At 36.9% G+C, this 21,267-nt stretch overlaps 1 protein-coding gene and 1 long non-coding RNA gene across 2 annotated transcripts in view; one reads left to right on the forward strand and one right to left on the reverse strand.

The window, feature by feature from the left end:
• The window catches only part of LOC149155629 (uncharacterized), a 106,313-nt gene extending 87,304 nt beyond the window's left edge, over positions 1-19,009 (forward strand). Inside the window, exon 3 of the long non-coding RNA XR_016263712.1 lies at positions 18,928-19,009. This is a non-coding gene — a long non-coding RNA (uncharacterized LOC149155629). The remainder of the gene's footprint in view (positions 1-18,927) is intronic.
• The window catches only part of LOC149155630 (lysine-specific demethylase JMJ705-like), a 46,296-nt gene that overhangs the window by 15,510 nt on the left and 9,519 nt on the right, over positions 1-21,267 (reverse strand). The window contains exons 3-7 of the mRNA XM_089445839.1: positions 20,454-20,532; positions 20,170-20,237; positions 17,587-17,737; positions 10,639-11,369; positions 8,634-10,388 (exon numbers count right to left, since the gene is read on the reverse strand). Of these exons, the coding sequence (XP_089301965.1) occupies positions 8,634-10,388; positions 10,639-11,369; positions 17,587-17,737; positions 20,170-20,237; positions 20,454-20,532 (2,784 nt within the window). The remainder of the gene's footprint in view (positions 1-8,633; positions 10,389-10,638; positions 11,370-17,586; positions 17,738-20,169; positions 20,238-20,453; positions 20,533-21,267) is intronic.

A 21,267-nucleotide genomic window follows, 5' to 3' on the forward strand; every position in this document is an offset into this window, starting at 1 on the left:
TATAGCAGATGTAACATCGTCCTTTTCTTCCATCCTTAGGTCCAGCGTTTCCTTTTGATTTAGTCCCAAAATTATTTATTCTCTTAGCATGAGAAGAAAAGGCAGCAGTAGGACCTTTAGGCAAGGGACTCTCTTCTACCCTTGTTTCTTCTTGAATGCATCTAGCCATGAATTCCTCGAAAGCGGGAATTACATTATTGTTTAGAAGAGAGTCCTGAACATGTACCATTCGGATGGTAATCCTCCAAGAGTCGTGAGTGCCATTTCTCTGTTAGTAATAGTCTCCCCAATAGATAGGAGATCGTTCTTGATCTCGGTGATTCATAAGAAGTATGCTTGCATATTCTCATTTTTACCCTTCTTAATTTCCCTCAGCTTATTTCTAAGAAACAAAACTTGATTTGCATCATTAACTTTAAATAAACTCACCAGTCTATCGTAGATTTCCTTGGAGGTGTCTAGTTCAGAGATGTAGGGCACCAAGTGCATGTCGATAGAGTCTTCGATGATCTTCTTTGTTTTGACTTCTCCATTTTTCCACTTGTTCCAGGTAGCAGCGGATGCATTTGATGGAGGCTCAACAATATTGCCTCTTACATGGTCCAATACTCCTTGATCTCTTGCTCTTGCTCTTGCTCAGGCTTTGTCTTCACCTCAGCTCTAATACCATGTTAAGTTATGGTATGTTCTATGCTTATAACAGTTTACTTATTTTCCTTATTATATTCCACAGATTAGCAATCACATGTACATAAAGTAAAGTGCAAATAGAACATTAAACGATCGATAGAAAACAAGCCAAGACAAGAGACACAAGATGTGGCAGCTAGCCAAGGACAAACTCCACAATGTGTGGGGAAACCCTTTGATCAAATCTTCTTTTATCTTCAATAATTCAGCAGAGAAAAATAGTACAATAAATATGATTCATATCAACAGTAGCAAACCCTAGATCAGCAACATCAGCATTAGTGGCTTCATCATCAAACTAGGGCAGACAATATCTCACAAACCGACCATTGGATTAGCTTGATTCCACCACCAAAAGTTGCGGCTTTCAGAGGAGGTTTTGATGAACCTATAGCGCAGTTCAGATGAGGAGATTTTCTAGTCCACGCAGGTCAATATTTACTTATGCAGTTGCAGCTTCAGTTTCACCAGCTTCCGGCTTCAAACTAGGACAGTTGATATCTTGCAAACCGTTCATCAGATTGACTTGATTCCACCACCAAAGGTTGCAGCTTTCAGAGGAGGTTCAGATGAACCTACAGCGCAGTTCAGATGAGGAGATCTTCTAATCCACGCAGATCAATCTTTACTTCTGCAGTTGCAGCTTCAGTTTCAGCAGCGTCCGGCTTCACATGTGTGAGGGAGAGACCCTTTTCTGCGCAGTAGAGAAGAGACTCTTTTCTGCACAATAGAGAGAGAGAGATGTGATGAGATAAGTGAATCCAAATGAGAAAAAGTCCTCCAGTATTTGTACACAATGTTGGTGTTTGAATAGAGGCGATTGTTGGGCTTCTGAGCCTACATGAGTTGTAAGTCGGCGTGATAATAATTTCATAATCAAAATAAATTCATATCTTCATGAATACTTATCGGAATCAGATTATCTTTAGATCAATCTGACACCTCTCGACGAGAGGAATCTAATGAACATATTATCAGCCATGAATAAAATGGCCAACATGAAGTTTGGCCCAAGTTGCCAATTTTAATAGAGATGAAACCCAATAGTCTCCCTCTCCATGTATATATCCATGTTCCATCTTAATGCAAAGCACAATGAAATTTGTGGAGTTACCCCTGGTTTGACAACCATATTGTGCATGAAATAAGGATGCACATATTTACACAAACAATAGTGGGGAGTAAAAATAAATGAAAGTTTTCATTATTAATGGTGCATCTTATGCACACTATAAATCATCATATGTGATATCTTCATATCACCTCTAATTAGTTAGGTGTCTTAATCACCTAACACCAAACCTCAACATTTAACATCACAAGTCACTAACTCATAAAGTGATATAAATACTAAAATATTATTCGTTGTTACCACTCTAACAAAATAAGGGGCCTTTTGGGTCTTTAGAGTCTCTAGATTTAGAAATAGTGTGTGTTTGGCTTCGAACTCATGCAAATTTTGTAAATAATTTACCAAATTTATGTCATTAAAGGCTCCAAAGCAAACACATATCTACTGTGTGATCCAAGGCATAGGAATTTATCAATGTTTGTTCTCTTTCTCAACTAATAAATTGTAGGATGGCATTTTGTACATTGAACAATTTCCAAGTCTATTAGTTATTTTTAAAATTTCCAAACTTGCTTAGTCATTTTTAAATTAGCAAAATGTAAATCATAAAATTTTTCATAAAGAGCATATCTAAAACTAACATGTATACATATAGTTTCTCAACATTGGCATGCAAAATAGGTATGACTTCCAAATTGGTCTCCAATTTAGCTGGAATTTATTCAACAAAATAAGTTAGTGCTTCCAAAGCGTTCACCTAAAGGTTGTGCAAGAGATCTCTCTTGGTCATTTTCTAAATCTCAATAACATCCAATTTGTTGTCATTACACCAACTTTCCATACAATCTATTAACATGCAATCAATATGAAATTGAAAATTGTTAATTCTTTGCACAACAATTCCATAATAATTTAAAACTACATGAGAATTCTCAACTCCAAAACTTTGGTAATCAATCTTCTACAATCATGCTTTCTTCATTGTATAACATTTTGGATGATAGAAATTTCTATGTAAATAATTAAAAAATGTAAGTCAAATCAATTTCAAACTAAGATTAATGCTTTAAATGAGTGTAACATTATCCCAAGAAATTATGAACAAAGAAAAATTAGCATTACGCAGGCTTTCTACACTAAATATTTGAAGTTTTAAACAAGATAATGCAAGCTTCTGATTGGCAACATGAAAGAGCTGGAGCGTGTCAAATGAGACAACATGGGAATGAGGATTGGCATTGTGGGATTAATACTTGATGCCTATATGATATCTTGTGAAGTCTTGAATTCTACTTAGTAGCAATGTTTTTTGTTGATTGCAGGCTGTGGATTCAATGTGTGGTTTTCTTTAGTTTATTGCCTAAATGCAATCCATATGCATGTATTGAATATATATTTCCTAGCTTCACATAGTAGGTCAAATTAATGACTCATGGCCCATTGTTGCCCTTATGGGATATTCCTCCAAATCAATGACTTCACAAGGTTTGTGTCAATTATATATTTTGATGCATATGCCAATGATAGACTACATAATGCAAGCTTGAGCTAGCGACATCTATAGGGATTATGACCCAAGGATTTCACTTGTGTTAGATTTCTTTCTCTAAAACATATAACAGTTCACATTTAAGATTCGTTTCTTCCACTTAAATTTGTTTTAAACATTGAAACTTTGTCATGGATCTATTGGATTGTTTCCCCCCTCGTGATATGGAATTTTTCTAGCAATGGGATCTTTAGAGTTCACATTTCAAAGAGCATGGTGTTGTAGGTGTCATTAATTTAGAGTTGTTCTTGTCTTTTTCTTCGTCAGATATACTCAATGGCATTCCCAATTTGGGGTTTCTGCACTTTGTAATAGGTAAAGAATCAAGGAAAAATTTAGGGGTCAAATTTCACAAATGGGCTACTTTTTCATGTTTCTCCCATAAAAAAGATTCATCAATTTCCATTTTTTGTAAAACTGATTGGCCTAAATCTTGGTAGCACATAACCACTCCCTTTGTAGATAATGTGTTTTATATATTTGATAGTGAAAATTATTTTTTATATTTATAGTGGCTCTCGTTAGACACCAATAATCTCATAGGCATTGAAACAATGATGATATACTCCAACAATTTCAATAGCTCTTCATTATTTGCCACATGAAATTGCAATTGCAATTAGCTACCAATTTTGCGCTTTGCTATTGTCTAGAAAAAAATGCATTTAAGACTTGCTAGTTTCTAGGACGACAATTGATGTTAGGTTTCGTTTTTCCCTTATTACAAGAGGCAAAAGAATCCAGATTAGTAACATGAGTGAGATGGCATTTACCCAAGGTTGGGCGCTTTTAATAAAGTAATTCAATACACCTAAAAGGATTAAAAAAGCTAGATGTCCTACTTAGGTAAATCTTAAATGGAGTATCTTAGAAAAATATTTTGGTTTGATTAAATCATACATGTAGATATGTAGGCTAATATTTAATAAAAAAATATGTAGTTTTCCATGGGGATGTGTCCTCCAAGGTGTGGTGCACGCACCCCACGTTTCTCACACACTCGAGATGGTGGGGCTCCTAGGGAAACATTTCCCCTTGTCCCCCTTTTGGGGAAACTCAAGGAGACACAAGGGAATACGTTTCCCCAATGTGAGGGGCATGTTTTGGGTGCCCCCACCCCACCTCAAAAAAGGGGTAGGTGTTTTCCTCTTAATTTTGCTTGAAAACAATAATTATAAGTGGGGAAGCCTAATATTCAACCCTAAGGCCCTATTAATGCTTCGTAATTAATGAGAATGTTAAATTCTTAAAGGAAAAATGGCATTCTCTTTTATCTTTCATTTTCATCATTTTACTCAAATTTTGAGATTACCATGAATTGACTCTGGATGTTTGAGAGCGGTTCTGACCTCATTAGATTTCATATGGAGAAAGTAGAATTTTAAAATTCACTCAAAATCCAACAAACTTAATAGCTTTTAGGATTTCATGATACTGCAACATTTCCTTTGGATTCTATCATGGATGAGGGTATAGAACTAGCATTTAATCAAGAGTACCAAGCTCTCTACATACCTCAACGTTGGTGGCCTCGTAAAATTGTACGTATCACCCAAACAAAATCTCAACTTGGTATGTTAAGCTTTTTCTATCTTATTTTAATGCTTAAAGGGTGATATTGATTATGAGGATCCCAATATATGCAATGGTTTTGATGATGTGCGAGCATTTGTTGCAACATTAATTTTTTGGACTATAAAGGCCATCTAGACTCTCTTTGTTGATGTATTTTTGGTTCAAATATGTATTGCACTTTGTGTTATTTTGGATCTCTCTCTCTCTCTCTCTCTCTCTATCTATCTATATATATATATATATATATATATAATAGTTTGGATTCATATGGATGCGTGTGAATATTTACATATTTTTTTTCCAAAATTTGAATATTTATGCATTTTTCCATTGACCAAATAGCCTTGGATGTTAACCTTATATGGCATTATATTGTGTTATATTATTAAATTTCTAATATAATATTGATGTGTAAATGTGAATTTGTAACCACAATTACTTCAATCTTTAAACAATCCACACATTTCTGAACTTCTTAAAAGGTGAACTGATTCATCTATTATAAACAATGTTGTGATAATCGCGATTGGGATTCAATTGGCGAGGGTCTAAAAAAAGAAAGAATTGGTCCGAAAAAAGAAAAACTCATAAAAATTGAGATAAAATCAGCGAAATTGAAAACATACAAAAAATTAAAAATTAAAAGAAATACAAAAATCAAGATTTTCTGGGAAAAAATCACTATTTTTTGGGAAAAAATCACTATTTTTTGGAAAAAAAAAATCGTTGATTTAATCGTTTCAGACAAAAATCACGATTTCCACAACACCGATTATAAACTTAGAATGAAAATAAATATAGACACCCGCCTGCAAGTTGAATTTACTAAACATCAAAAGGTTTTTCTTCCATAAGTGAATGGACACATCATATGATTTTAGAATTGATGATTCTCATTAATAGTATTGCATAATAGGTTATGAATATAAAAACTAGTATCTATCCCTATCTTCTCATGGGTGTAAACATCATTCCAAGGAGACCCCACATTTGCCTATTACAATGAAGGGTAGGCTAATCTTAAACAAAATATACAAGCATTACTTGTAGCTTGGTATGAATTTTTTCAAGATAAAAATTGTAGATTTAGTTTTTGCATGCTAGATTTAGTGTGGTTGCTCTGCACTAGTTCTAACAAGCACAGTATTGGTTGTAAAGACCCTGGATGTTAACCTTATATGACATTATATTGTGTTATATTATTAAATTTCTAATATAATATTGATGTGTAAATGTGAATTTGTCACCGCAATTAGTGCAAGAAAGGGTAGAAACTTGCTAAAATTGTTGTGTGAACATCTCGCACAGTATTGGTTGTACAGACCTTGGTTGTTAGCCTTATATTACATTATATTTTGTGAGATTATTAAATTTCTAATATAATATTGATGTGTAAATGTGAATTTGTAACTGCAATTATTTCAATCTTCAAAGAATCCACGCATTTCCCAACTTCTTAAGAGGCAAACTAATTCATCAATTATAAACAATGTTGTGATAATCGCGATTAGGATTAAATTGGCGAGGGTCCGAAAAAAAAGAAAAACTCATAAAAATTGGTAAAAAATGGCAAAAAAAAAAAAAAAAAATTACAAAAAATTACAAAAAAAATCGCGATTTTCACAACACTGATTATAAACTTGGAATGAAAATAAATATTGACACCCAAAAACAAAAAAATCGGTTAAAAAAACAGCAAAATTAAAAAAAATAAATAAAAGAAATACAAAAATCAAGATTTTTTGGGAAAAAATCACATTATAAGGGAATAACTAAAAAAAAAACAAACTATTTAAAAAAAAAAATCACGTTTTTCGCAACACTAATTATAAATTCAGAATGAAAATAAATATCAATACCTGCTCGCAAATTGAGTTTACTAAACATCAAAAGGTTTTTCTTCCATAAGTGAATGAACACATCATATGAGTTTAGAATTGATGTTTCTCATTAATAGTATTGAATATAAAAGCTGGTATCTATAACCATCTTCTCATGGGTGTAAACATCATCCCAAGGAGACCGAAGGGCAGGCTAAGCATAAACAAAATATACAAGCATTATTTGTAGCTTGGTATGAATTTTTTCAAGATAAAAATTGTAGATTTAGTTTTTGCATGCTAGATTTAGTGCGGTTGCTCTGCACTAGTTCTAACAAGCACAGTATTGGTTGTAGAGACCCTGGATGTTAACCTTATATGACATTATATTGTGTTAGATTATTAAATTTCTAATAAAATATTGATGTGTAAATGTGAATCTGTAACTGGAATTAGCGCAAGAAAGGGTAAAAATCTTGCTAAAATTGCTGTGTGAACATCTCGCACAGTATTAGTTGTACAGACCCTGGATGTTAGCCTTTTATGACATTATATTTTGTTAGATTATTAAATTTCTAATATAATATTGATATGCAAACGTGAATTTGTAACCACAGTTAGTGTAAGAAAGGGTAGATACTATAAATCTTGCTAAAATAGCTCTGTGAACATCTCTCTCTTACCCACACTTTTAGTACACGTTGTGGAGCTTTGTAGGGAGCCTGCAAGTTACATCAAGGAAACATTGCAGCCCTGCAAGATATGCAGAAAATCCAGGAAAGACTCGACATGGCCCACTTTTTAAAAAATTATTCAGAGAAAAACAATTTAAATTATTAAGAGAAGAGCCTGCTTGTGCGTCCTCTAGTTTCCCCAAGGTCAAGGATCAGGTCAGTCAAAAAAAAAAATACAGGGCTCATAAACCAGGCCATATCCCACCAACCAGCATTATCTAAATAATTAGTTGGTTACGCATTCACTGCTCTCTCCTTTGTTCACCTTCCAGATATGGTATCTATAATTCTCACCCAGAATATAGCAAGAGCAGCAGAGAGATTAGCTGTCCCTAACCAAAGAGAGTATCAGATTGGCTTTTCCAGTTCATCCTATTCAGATATTCATGACCATCACAGCTGGTAGTGGTATTTTGGTGTGGGCATAGCCCCATTGGTTATCCAGAAAGGGATCGACACCACTCACTGCACAAAGTTCAGTTGAAGTGTCAAAAGTTTAGACATAGCTACAGGTTAGTAAAGACCAAGTCAAAATAGGAAATCGGTTGAAACCATACCAGAATGGTGAACAGAACAATTAAATTGGAGTACTTGAAAAGTCACTAATAATTAGAAAAACCCCAAGGTTATCGAACAACCATTTTTTAAGAATTGTCTGGCCCTGGGCATTTTTCTATTTAGTCCATAATTTATGTTCTAATTTGCTAAATATACAAAGAAAGATAAAACAAATAATTAAGCCAAATCAGTTGAACCCATACCAGAATGGTGAACAGAACAATTAAATTGGAGTACTTGAAAAGTCACTAATAATTAGAAAAACCGCAAGGTTATCGAACAACCATTTTCTAAGAATTGTCTGGCCCTGGGCATTTTTCTATTTAGTCCATATTTTATGTTCTAATTTGCTAAATACACAAAGAAAGATAAAACAAATAATTAAGCCAAATCCACTTCAATCAATGTTCTAAAAAGGTGTGAGTCGTGTGAGTCATCTGCCATGCTCCCATGTTTATGTTATTGAAGAAACATAGAATGACTAAGTGCGAACATAGTAAGCTATAGAACAAACTAACAATACCATAAGTAAAATCCAAGAAGTAATAGCTACAACATATTCTACAAAAAACATCCAGCGTACAACAAATAAAATAGATATGAATGTGTGAAGGAATAAGGTTGTGGAGTCTTACTTGAATGACATAGAAGCAGCAGATATGCACCTCCCATTGCCTGCAATTGCTCCTCTACCCCAACAGCATGCTTAAGGCAGAATGCCTGTGGTCTTAAGAAGCCTTTGTAAGGTTTCCATAACCATGCATCATTTGCACTTTCCATTGGTGCTTCACCAATACTGTCCTTCAATGAACCTGTTTTTGCAAAACTGCTCATGGTATTTCCTGCAAGATGACAAGTTTGTGGTTTGTTTTTTCTGACTGACAGGTAAGTACTGCCTATACCCCTTACATTTGACTGTTTTAATCCATCATCCAATTGAACAAGAATGCCAGAGTGGTGATCAGAAGCAGGTAATGCTTCAGAGCATCTATGGGCATCACTGTCTAATTTATCAACTTCATTGCCCAACACTTCAACAAGTGTGGTAAAAGATGTTGGGACCACGTTTCCCTCAAAGAAAGATTTGTTTGCACTTGCTTCTGTGTTGACAGACTTACATTCAATCTTTCCAGTGGAAGAATTGATTGAGCTAGTAAGGTCTTTACTATCTTCAGAAACCTTCATATAAATATCCCCACATTGACTGCTAAGCAGAGCACTGCTCGCTGAAGTTTTTCTCCAGCTTTTGTCTGGATTAGTCAAAGTATCAGAACTAACATCACAAGCTGGAGGAACCAAACTACCTTTCTGTAGCTGATTGCTTTTTACTATAAAGGAAATCTGAGTTTCATCAACATTGAGTTCATTAGAGCTATTTTGATACTCAGCAATGGATGTGTGGCATGTTATATTCCTTTCTGATGATTGGTTTGGTTTATTATTTGACATTTCCTCCATGTTATATTTGTCCTTTCCCATTGAAATATTTAACAAATCCTCATGGCCATTATGTGAAAATGAACATCTATATTCTGCTTTAGTTCCTGCTGATATAGGGTCATCGTGAGTTTCTTCTATCTTTATTTTTGCAGCTAATGTGGAGGAAAAATGTTGACCTTCTGGCAGATGTTGGACACAGACATCACTTCTAGTGGCATCTGCAATGCCAGAAAGTTCATGACCATTTTCACGTGTTCTCACACTAATAGGCAGTCCGGAAAGAGAATCTGTTTTAGTTGCTTGACCTTCATCATTATCCTCATCAGAATCTACTGAATCACCATAAGTAACTGCCAGAAGATCTAGAGCTGATATTTGAGACATTTCTGAAGCACTGAAGACAGATAATGAATTTGGCATGCTTGCAACATTCAAAGTTGATGAGTTTGGAGCTTCTTTCCAATTCTTTGGATCAGAATGCTGACAAAATTTTTCTAGTGATTCAGGTGGCACAACTGCACTGACATCAACCGAATTGATATCCTCAGCTATATCTCCATAAGCATGTGTGTTTTTTTTATTCTTTGTATCAGGTGGGTTCTCTAGACAAATTAATGAAGATGGCATGTGCTTTGAGTGCCCCTCACAGGCATTATCCTCACAGGGCATAAATGCACTCTTAGAACATGCTACTGCAGTGTTTTCCTTAGCTATGAATTGCTGTGATGCCATCAAGTCATTTGGTAAATTATTCTTGCAGAGGTCTGTCGTCAAATGACTCTTCAGGTTGCAAAGATTTGGAAAATCTGTAGGAATGTGTTTGCGACCTTCCTTATCTAATAAATTTGTATACACCATTGTTTTTGCAGCAGATTCTAATGTAGCTCCATGGTTCTCAAGTCGTATATTTTCAGTGTCGAAACCGCATTTTTCATCTACAGTTGGTGATTCTACAAGAACACAATGAAAGATTGTGATGTCATTCGGTGTACAGGATGTGCTTTCCAAGAAGTAAACAAGACTAAACATGCAAAATCCCCTCTCGATTTTTATTTATTTATTGAAATTATGACAGCAATCAACTCGTGTTTAGACACAGAGAGAACAAAAATGCACGATACTTGTATGACACTTGTTCATAAAAAGGGAGATAAAACCACAAAAAATGGTGGGAAGGTTTTGCGAAATCAGAAATCTTACGTGAATATTTAGCTGAAATTCCACCCACAGCAACATCACAACTGAAACTCCCTGTGCCAAATGTCCCAGAATATTTCTGGTCTGTTTTATTGTAAGAAGGCAACAGGATCTGAGCTGCTTCCTCACAAGGTTGCATTACAACCATGCATGCAAAGCCCAAGACTCCACATGCAGTGCAGGTCAATGGACCTGAATCTCGCTCCATGTCGGTGGAAGATATTCCCCTCTTAAATGCTTGCCTCTGTATATCATTATTGTCACTACGTGAGCCTGGAAACCTGGCATTTTTATAAGATATCAGATTTTTATTCTTGCCATTTTGGGACAAGGAAACACCAATTCCTGTCATGCTCGATGCCTTTTCTGCTCCTATATTTGAGGAGCTTTCCAAAAACATGTCTTCGTTTCTACCTGGTGATGTACTAATATTGACCATAGTATATGATTGCAATGATGATACCTTCAATCCGTTTACACCAGTTGATGATGCATTGTCTTTTGTTTCAGATGTAGAGAAACACAAAGGTGACGATGGAAAGTCACAGGAGACATTTTCAGAGTTCCATAAAATGGCATGGCAAGTGGATGACTTCTGGAGAAGAATGCTAAGTAGTTTATTGTTCTCGATCACATCATTTACAAAATTTTTCTTGACTACCATTTCTCCTTCACCTTTCTGCCGTTCTTTTAATCGGCGACTGCGGGGTTGAGATGCTACATTCTCAGGTATCCTGCATAAGAAAAATAATTCACAGAATTGCCAACTGATAAGAATCGCACAATTCAAATGCAATGCAAATACCCCAAATTAATGGAAAGAAATGTTAGACTATCAGTCCCTAGACAATGAAAAGGTCTGAGACCACCTTCTTTAAATTATAATCCTTGTCTATCGATGAGGTGTTATCATGATCCCTGATGAGGTAGCAGTGACATCTAGATCTAGAAGTGGTCAAATTCATGTATTATAAATTGATATCATGAAACAATACAATGCATAGACAATGGCTTAAAACCTTTTCTGCCAAGTTCACTTGGTGTGCCTGCTTGTACTCTAATTCTTAACAAGAAAAGCATTTATCAGAAGTGTAAAAGAAAAGCTTCTTCAATGTTCTGGGGAATTCAAGAAAATAACAAATACTCTGCAGATGGCAACTGAAAACAAGAATAAACATTCAAGTGCATTACCTCATCTTTTGCATGCATTAGTCAAAGGAAATAAAAACAGACGGAATAAGAGCATCATGACATTAGAATTTTTTTGATTAATCTAAGACCTGAAAAAGCATCAGAATTTTTAATTATAAAGATCCATTCTAACCACTGACAAGATTTCTTTGATGATGTCTCAACTCTCAAGTACCTATTGATTCTTATATAAGGTTTTTGTTGTTCATTTGACTTCTAAACTCTACAGCTAAAGAAAGCATTCATTTAAAGGCTACAATAGAATGCTGGGAGATTCAAACCCAAAAATTTAGAAAGCAATCCTGTCACATGTAATGTCCCCAATTGATTAATTGCCCAGAGGAGGATGAAGTAGCCTATCCAACACATTGGGTAAATTTTGGGGTAGCTGGGGGTAAATCTACATGGTATCAGAGCAGAGAATGGTGTAAAGACCAGCACCAAGAAGATTAGATTTGTGGAGAACTGAGATCAGTTTGTGAAGAGCAGTTCTTTGGCCAAGGAGGGTGGCGTACCAAGGACTGAGAGCAACAGATCACTGTTTAGAGGGAGCCTCTAACTTCTCCTCATGGAAGGAAAGGATCACAATAGTGTTGGACGATAATGGGGTGGGAGAGTTTATCAAAAAACGCTATACAGCCACCTCAAGACCCCCAACAGTTGGCCCAGCATAGAATGACATCAAGGCAAAGAGGATTAATCTAGGTGGGGTCAATAATCATATTATTTCTCATCTCTATGAGAAGAAAACAGCATGTGAGGTGTTTAAAGCCATCTTGGATCTGTTTCAGGGTACCAGTGATGTTAGGAAGCTAGCTCTCAAGGAGAAGCTAAGGAGCATTAGGATGAGCAAACAAGAGCCCATTATCACATATCTTTCGAAGTTCACTCAAGTTCGAGATGAGCTAGGTGGTGTGGGTGTCACTGTACCAGAGAGTGACCTTGTGAGCTTTGCTCTACTAGGACTTCATAAGTCTTGGTATAGTTTCCAGGATGCTTTCAGTGGTCGAGAGAATTTTCCTGGTTGGGAAAGGTTATGGACTGATTGCGTTCGGGAAGAGATTCAAAAAGGGACCAGAGATGGTAGATCAGCAAAGACAGAGGACAAGGACAATTTTTCTCTGGGCGGGAAAGCTAAGGGAAATAAAGGAAAAGGGAAGGTCGGGTCTAGTCAAAAGGGCAAGAAGAAGAAGAAGGATCTGAGTAAGATCAAGTGTTCCATTGCCGCGAGTTTGGGCACTATGCTACTAGGTGTCCTCCTAATTGGAAGGAGAGATCCAACATGGATCATGTGGCTGCATCAGCTGAGGTAGATGGATTTGCTTCTCAGCTTGAGAAAGAGTTCTCATTGATAGCTTACATGGCAAACTCAATAGGGACCAACACGTGGTATATTGATTCTGGAGTGTGGAGCGTCCTTCGAAATGAATGGGAACGAGGAATACTTCAACCAGTTGAAGAAGGACATGCAGTTTTAGATAGAGCTAGGAGATGATGGCAAGTACGCATCTAGAGGAGTGGGTGCCTGTTAGCTTTGACAGGGAGTTTGGAAGCCCTCTCCATCTCAATGATGTCCTTTATGTTCCAAGCTTGAAGAAGAACCTTGTTTCAATGGTTACCCTTGAGAACAAGAGATATGATGTCATCTTCAGCAGAGGTAAGGTGTACCTCAAACCAATGTTGATAATATCGGTATCGACAAAATATTGCGATATTTACTTGGTGATATATTGTTTTGCTGAAAATATCGCGCTATTTCGAATATCTCCAATATATCGCCGATATTATCAACACTGCCTCAAACACTTAGCTTCTGAGTTAGTGAAGCATATAGGTGTGAAGATGAAGAACCTTTACAGGGTGCAGGTTGAGACATGCGCAACCTTGAGCAACAAGGCAGGTGGTGAGTAGAGTAGAGATGTTGGTGAACATATGGGACACTTGCATCATGGGGCACTGAAGATTCTTTAGCAGATAGCTACAGGAGTACCAACATGCAGCTTTGACAAGAATGGAGAGTGCAAGGGATGCACGCTTGGCAAGTATGCCAAGACTTCCTTTCAGGGCTGAGATAGTAGAGCCAAAGGTATTTTGGAGTTGGTGCATTCAGATGTATGCGGACCCTTCTCTTCTCCATCTCTTATGAGACACAGGTATTATGTCACTTTCATAGATGATTATTCTCGTAAAACTTGGATATTCTTTATGAAGAAGAAGGATGAGGTCTTCTCCAAGTTCATGGAGTATAAGGCCTTGGTAGAAAACCAAACAAGGAAGAAGATCAAAGCATTGAGGAGTGATAATGGCAGAGAATATGTCTCCAATGCCTTCAAGGATTTGTGTGCGAAGGAGGGCATTAGGAGAGAGTTGATAGCACCCCATAACCCTCAGCAAAATGGGGTGGCTGAGAGAAAGCATTGTTGGAGCAGCCAAAGCCATGTTGCATGATTAGGGACTGCCTATGTTCTTGTGGGCAGAGGCATGCAACACTGTAGTATTTTGCAAAATAGGAGTCCACTCAGGGTTCTTGGACGAGTTACACCAAAGGAGGCTTTCACAGGAAAGAAACCTGATGGTTCACACTTTTTTCTCTTTGGCACAAAAGCTTATTGCCATGTGTCCAAAGATAGCAAGAAGAAGTAGGAGCCCACAGTGGAAAAGGGTATTTTCATGGGATATAGTGAGACAACTCAGGGATAAAAGGTGTATCTACCAAGACTCAAGAAGACAGTTCTCAGGCAAGATGTGAGGTTTGAAGAGTCTAGAGCTCTGAGGGAGTCCTTAGAGAGAGACTAGATTGCAGTACCTGAGATGGAGGAGCTACTCGCTCCCAAGGAAGAACCTCAGCTAGGATCGCAAATTGAGTCTCAGCTAGGTGGGAAGAGGGTTGCAGAGCAAGATGATAAGGAGGAGAGACCAAGACGAGATCAGGCAACTACTTAGTTAGAGACTCCTGGCACAAGGAGGAAGAGAGCCAAGTGGGTTGATAAGTTGATTTAGGAGGCCCAAGAGCAGGTTGAGACTCCTAGCACCATGTTCAAGTAGAGCAAGCAGCCACAGAGGTACACAGGATATATGGCATTAATGACAGGGGTGGTGGACACTAAGCCTTCTAGTTATAAGGAGGCAACTTCTCAATAGGTTTGGCAGGATGCCATGGTGGACGAATATTCCTCCATCATGAAGAATGATGTTTGGGAGATTGTGCCACAACCAAACATAAAATCTATAACGGGTTCATGTTGGGTGTACAAGGTGAAGCATGGAGCAGATGGGAGTGTGGAGAAGTATAAGGTCAGGTTTGTGGCAAAGGGCTCCTCACAAATTGAGGACATAGATTATGATGAGACCTTTGCCCCAGTAGCCAGTGTTCATCCATTAGGACTATTCTGGCACTTGCAACACAGATGGGGTGGAAGATCCACCAGATGGACGTGTAGGCAACATTCCTCAACAGAGCAGTAGGGGAGGAGATTTATATGGACCTGCTAGAGGGGTTTGAGCACCTCAACAGGGACATGCTTCTGTGCAGGGTAAAGAGAGCTCTTTATGGGCTCAAGTAGGCTCTGGGAGCATGGTACACTCATATTGACAACTACCTTAGAGGATTGGACTTCACTAAGAGTGAGGTGGATGCCAACCTGTACTACATCATGGTTGGAGGGTTTCCGCTCATTCTAGTGCTCTATGTTGATGACCTTAGATTGACTGGAGCAAACAACTTCATCCAAGATTGCAAGGAAGACCTTGCAAGGGAGTTTGAGATGAAGGATATGGGGTTTATCCATTATTTCCTTGGATTGGAGGTTTGGCAGGGTGATGGTGAGATCTTCATGGGACAGGGGACGTACACTACAGAGATTCTCCAGGGATTACATATGCAACATTCTAGACCCACAACCACGCCTGTAGTCACAAACTGGAGGAAGGTGGATGCTAGCAGAGCAGAACGAGTAGACGCTACAGTATACAAGAAGCTCATCGGGTTGTTGATGTATTTGGTCAACACGCGACCTGATATTTGTTTTGCAGCAAACCAACTAAGTCAGTTCATGATGGAACCAACCAAAGTTCACTAGGTCGCTGCAAAGCATGTTTTGAGGTATCTCAAAGGCATAATAGATTGTGTGTCTTGGCGAAAAGAAATTAATTTCAGATTTGTTCATCATAGCAGTTGCAGAATTTCATGGAAAATGTACATTGTGGGCCGTTTTGCCTCTAAAAGGAGTAGTTTCATGTGGATGGGTATGTGTAATTCCTGGGTGTAAACTCCCGCTAGTCACAATTGCTTAGCCAAGAGAACTGCCTTCACATGTCTGCCAATGTAATTCCAGCTGTTGACTAGAAGCATTCAAAAAAATAGAAGTGTAATAGAAATACATGTGGGACTAGGGCCTAAATGTATTTGAAAGAAAGCTCAACAAATGGTGGCCACAAGAATCAAGATATCCCATTACTAGAAAGGTTACCATAGGAGATGGAACTGTACCAATAGGACATGTCTACTACCCATGCCTTTCCTACCACTTCAAGCTATAGGAAACAGAACTACTTAGGTGTTTCTTATGTGGAATGCAAGGAGCTAAGGGAGGGCTACCTTTGGCAGCCTGGGGCATCTACACCCTTCCTAGGGGACAAGAACTTGGATCGGTTGATGTTAGAAGTAGAAGAATAATTCTGATGGCGAAATAAATTGTAAGAGATACGAGTAGGGATGCCTGTCAGCAGACTTTAGTCTATCATTGTATTCATACTGCTATGTAATACTGGTATAAAGTGGTTGTAATAATGTAATATGTGATTGTAAGTGGAAAACACACTTTCAGGATATCAGGTTTGGGAGTCCTCAAAAGGGTGTGGCAGGCCTGGCAGCTCATATCCAAGGAACCGCATTTGGATTTTGATAAGCGGAGAAATGGTTGGATAACCTCATTTGGTGGAAAGAAAATATCTGAAAACGTCTTTCATAGATGGGACGAATCTCTGAGCCAACAATTCAAGCAATTGATTGTTATAGTGAACAGTTAGTCATCCCCAAAGGCTCCAGGAAACAGACATGCACGCTTTTATGCAACTCTGTAAGATCATTCCTGATCATAGTATGTTCAAAATGAGTCTGGATTCCCAGGGACCTATCTGGAAAGCTTGGAAATAATTCTACAAGAAATCTTTCTTCGAGTACAGTACTGAAGATTTTATGATAATACCCGCCCCTTGCTTCTCACTTGCATAAAGGCTCAATCTAAATGCATGATAGCTCAAACCTTCTGGAAATGGATTTCTGCCGATTGTTACATTCTGTTTATTATTGCAATTGAGTCATCTAATGGAGACAGACGGATGACTAGGCAGACAGAAATATTCCTTTGTGACACTATCAGATTGGTTGATAATTTGATATTAACTTCCAGTGGAAAAGGTGGTGTTGCCCTGCTTTTACGATAATTCTCTCTGCTTCAAGTGTGTGATTTCACAACATACAAATCTGATCAGTTGATAGAATTTTTAGTTAGTATAAGATTATTCAGAAAAAAATGTTGATTCTTAAAATTGATTCCAAAGCAGATCTATGTAGACAGTGTAATCCACATGCACATTTTTTGACCCACTGATGTTCTTTTATGTGTGCTAATGAAATATGAGATGATTTTTTTCAGAACAAAGTACATCAAGCTCTCATGCAAATGGAAGAGTTTCACACAATAAAATTCTTCAAATGTCATTCTCTATCAGAGTTGTTTTAGAAGAGAAGATACAAACCTTGAATTGAAAGCCAATGCAAGTAAATATAGTAGTTGCTGATGTGAAAGCATAGGAGGATACTCCATAGCTGCTCGACGGACTGCAGCTTCTTCTGCTGCTTTAAGCCACTCAGGAGTTGCTATATTAGCCGCTTCTCCACAATTGAATCCTATTTGAAGATGGACAGATGTTAATGACATTAGAATCAGGATAGCAATTCAAGCCATTGTTTACATGGTAACAGTTAATGTCATTATTAATTTTGCGATCTAAATTTAACCATTCAAAACATGGCAATGCTCAGCAATAGCACAGCACAACCAGACAACCATATGAATCTTACAATCAAAGTAATATTCAGCAGTCGTTCTAAATGAAAATAATATTAAACCTTGTTGATCCAGGCAAGAAACCAATCTTATCTAACTTCAAGAAAATGGAGATATCTTGGTGTCATCAATAAATATCCAAATAGTATTGTACCCAAGCTGAAAAATATATAACACACACAACCATGTACATGATAGTCAAACACAGGGGAATGATTAGAGCCATAGAAATTATAAACATAATACATTACAAACTATTGATAGCCTTATCGTCATGGATGATCCGGAAACAGTCAAGGAAGAAGCATACCCCAACCAAAAAGCTTGAGCATAAAGATTAAAGACAACCATATTTACCATGGTATTGCAGTTTCCAAAGACCACGTTTATCCAGAATAATTTTCAATGTATGCATTTTACAAGGATGCTTCAATTCTGGCAACCAAATTGTGATAGAGATAGAGTATCTCTTTAGTTGAGACTTTTAAGAGAGCTCAAGGCCTCCATTAGTTTCACAATGTATGGTTAGACCTAACAAACGATAAAGCTTGATCCAAGCTCTAGATATCACAGCTTTATTCGAATCTGTTAATGTACAAGAAAACATACAAACTTCAAAAGTAATTAGAACCATCAATCTTCCAAATTGAAAAGCATACCTCCTTATCTAAGTCCACTCAATATCATGTCCATAATTAAAATACTCCAAAGCTTATCTAAGTTTCCTTTTCAGCAAGTTACATGCATCATAATATCATTCTTTTATCAAGCTTTTGTGCCTAAATCTCTTCTATGTACTTGTACTTCATCTTCTACAAGGATACCATTCTCACATTCACTTAACAACCTTATAACAAGTTCTACTAGTTTGTTTTTTGGAAAATAACATTGGTTATTCTTTTATCAAGCTTTTGTATATTTGGTATGTGTGCCTAGATCTCTTCCAAGTACTTTTACTTCATCTTCTACATCCATTGTTAGATTCACTTAACAACATTCTAAAAAATTACAATTGTTTGTTTTTTCGCAGATAACATCTGTCATCCTTTATCAAGCCTTTGTGTATTCAGTACGTGTGCCTGAGTCTCTTGTAAGTATTTGCACTTGATCTTACATTATTTAAGTCACTTAACAATATTTTAACAAGTTACTTACAGTTCTATGAAATAAATACAAACAAAAACATGCAGACTGTGACATGACATGATGAAGCAGATGCAAGTCAAAATGTTATTGTCTGTATTATTTACAAATTGCATTTACAGCAGAATAGCTTGATGCCAAGCTTCTATCCACTCTACAGAAAATAAGAAATTTCTATGAGTACATTTTGCCTTGCAACTGCTTCATCTTTATTACGCTTGGCTAAATCAACTCTTGCCAGTTTTGACTAGCAGCTACCGCTGCTGCTTCATTCTTAATGACTTGACTAACAATGGGCTGTTTCACATAGTCAAGATGCTTATCCATTCAACCTATCTACAGCTTAATGAATTAACAGCAGACACGTTCAACCAATTTTGGCCCTTTAAAGTTTAAATTGAAAATCCAGTTGAATCTACAAAGACACTTCTAACCTGTCTTTGAGGTGTAAAATCATAATCCAATCAGCCAGAGTTCAAGAGGAAGTAACAGTATCCCTATTGAGGGGGGTCATGACAGCGGGATGTTGAGCATGGATATCAATTGCTGTTGAAATACAGTTTCTCCGTGATTTAAGTATGGTCTGTTAACAATATATGCCCACGTGACAAATTGTCAACAATGGGTTTAAACTTTTAAAGATTTTGTTTCCATATTGAGCAGCAAAACTCCGTCAAGCAATAAGAAGAGAAGACCTTCATGACTAGAGTTGACTCATATTATGTGGCCAACTTTACAAGCTTTGGAAATTAGTTACAAATGTTAAAATAGTCAAAACACAGTTTGTTCCATAGCTATCACATTCAATATGAGTTGAGTTTAGACAACCTAAACAAAGTCTTGGACATGGGCTTTTTAAGCAATCTAAAGACCAGCAATTTATACTACTGGCTATATGTATCTTCATTAATCACAGAATAACTTTGTGTTATATTATAATTTATAAACAATCTAGATATCAACATATCACATCAGTGATTGTAGATCTTTACATGGACCAAGAAGAAATCTTGGGTTAGCTTTGTTGTCACAAGTCAGCCAAAACATGCTTCTTGTACTGAATTCAGATCTTCAACTCTCCCTTCATTCAGGCAATGAGAAATGATATAAGGCCAAAAGAACAGCTTACCATGACTGAACCCTAAATGATATGCCCTCGGGAATGTAACAACAAATTCCCCTGCATTCTGCACCAGCCTGATGAGAAGAAGCAGAAGGCAGTTAAGACGATACTCCACATCCTCTTATGAAATGTAATCTCCCTAAATATCCATGGAAACTCAGAAATATATGCAGACTTGGCATTAAACTTTAACTATGATTTGAGAACATGCAATTCAACACTACTCATAATGCAATGACACAAATTAATAAAACCATAAAGAGTAAGTGATGAAAAGGAGCATTTTGCACCTGCAACAAGGAACACCTCCAGCCACCAATACTTCTGGTGACATAACTGTCGTCTTCTCAGCCAACATTCCAAATGCAACTGCCACAAAGAGGAAATGTTAAGTAAAACAACAATTCAGAATATAAGAATCATGTCAAAAACCTAGACTAGAATGCAAAATCAATGTTCTTTTGTTTGTTGTTATCCTAGATGCAGATGGCAACTTCATATTGAGTTTGCAACTGGTTATGGTAAGCTAAATTTAAGAAATAGTATGAGAAATGCAGAATTTTTTTTCTTTATAAAGAAGACAATTGTGGAAGTCTGCCCTGATCCATAGCTACCAGCAACATGACAATCTTGTCCCATTTCTGATTGACAAGCCCCAACAATAGAGAGAGTATAAGCATGTCCTGAGTTTATTGGATGTTGGTGCATAAAGTAATGTAATAGAAGATGGCCTTTTAATGGTTTACAGCCTTTTATTGGCATTGTGATAGCTTTTGGTAAGCTTTTCAACTAGAAAGAAAGAAGAAAGTTGCTGAATATGGGCAGTACTTTGTTAGTTATCTTTGTTGCCAAGCAATTTGGGAAAACCTCGTAACTTTTGCTTTTATATACTGTATATATTCAAGGTTATCCATCATGATATGCATGAGTTTTCAAACTTAAACTTGCTTATACTGTAAAGTTTGTAATTCATTCCATGAATTTCACATCACTGGTCAATACTTGTTTCGAATTTTGACAGGGATATATTGTGTGTTTAGAATCTAGATTGTTCAACGAGTAAGGAAAATTAATCATCTGTTAAGCCAATATCTAAGTGACTTG

The sequence above is a fragment of the Pinus tabuliformis genome, chromosome 9, assembly GCF_031772625.1.
Source record: "Pinus tabuliformis cultivar Carrire ecotype Pingquan chromosome 9, CPIR1, whole genome shotgun sequence".
NCBI classification, from domain to species: domain Eukaryota; kingdom Viridiplantae; phylum Streptophyta; class Pinopsida; order Pinales; family Pinaceae; genus Pinus; species Pinus tabuliformis.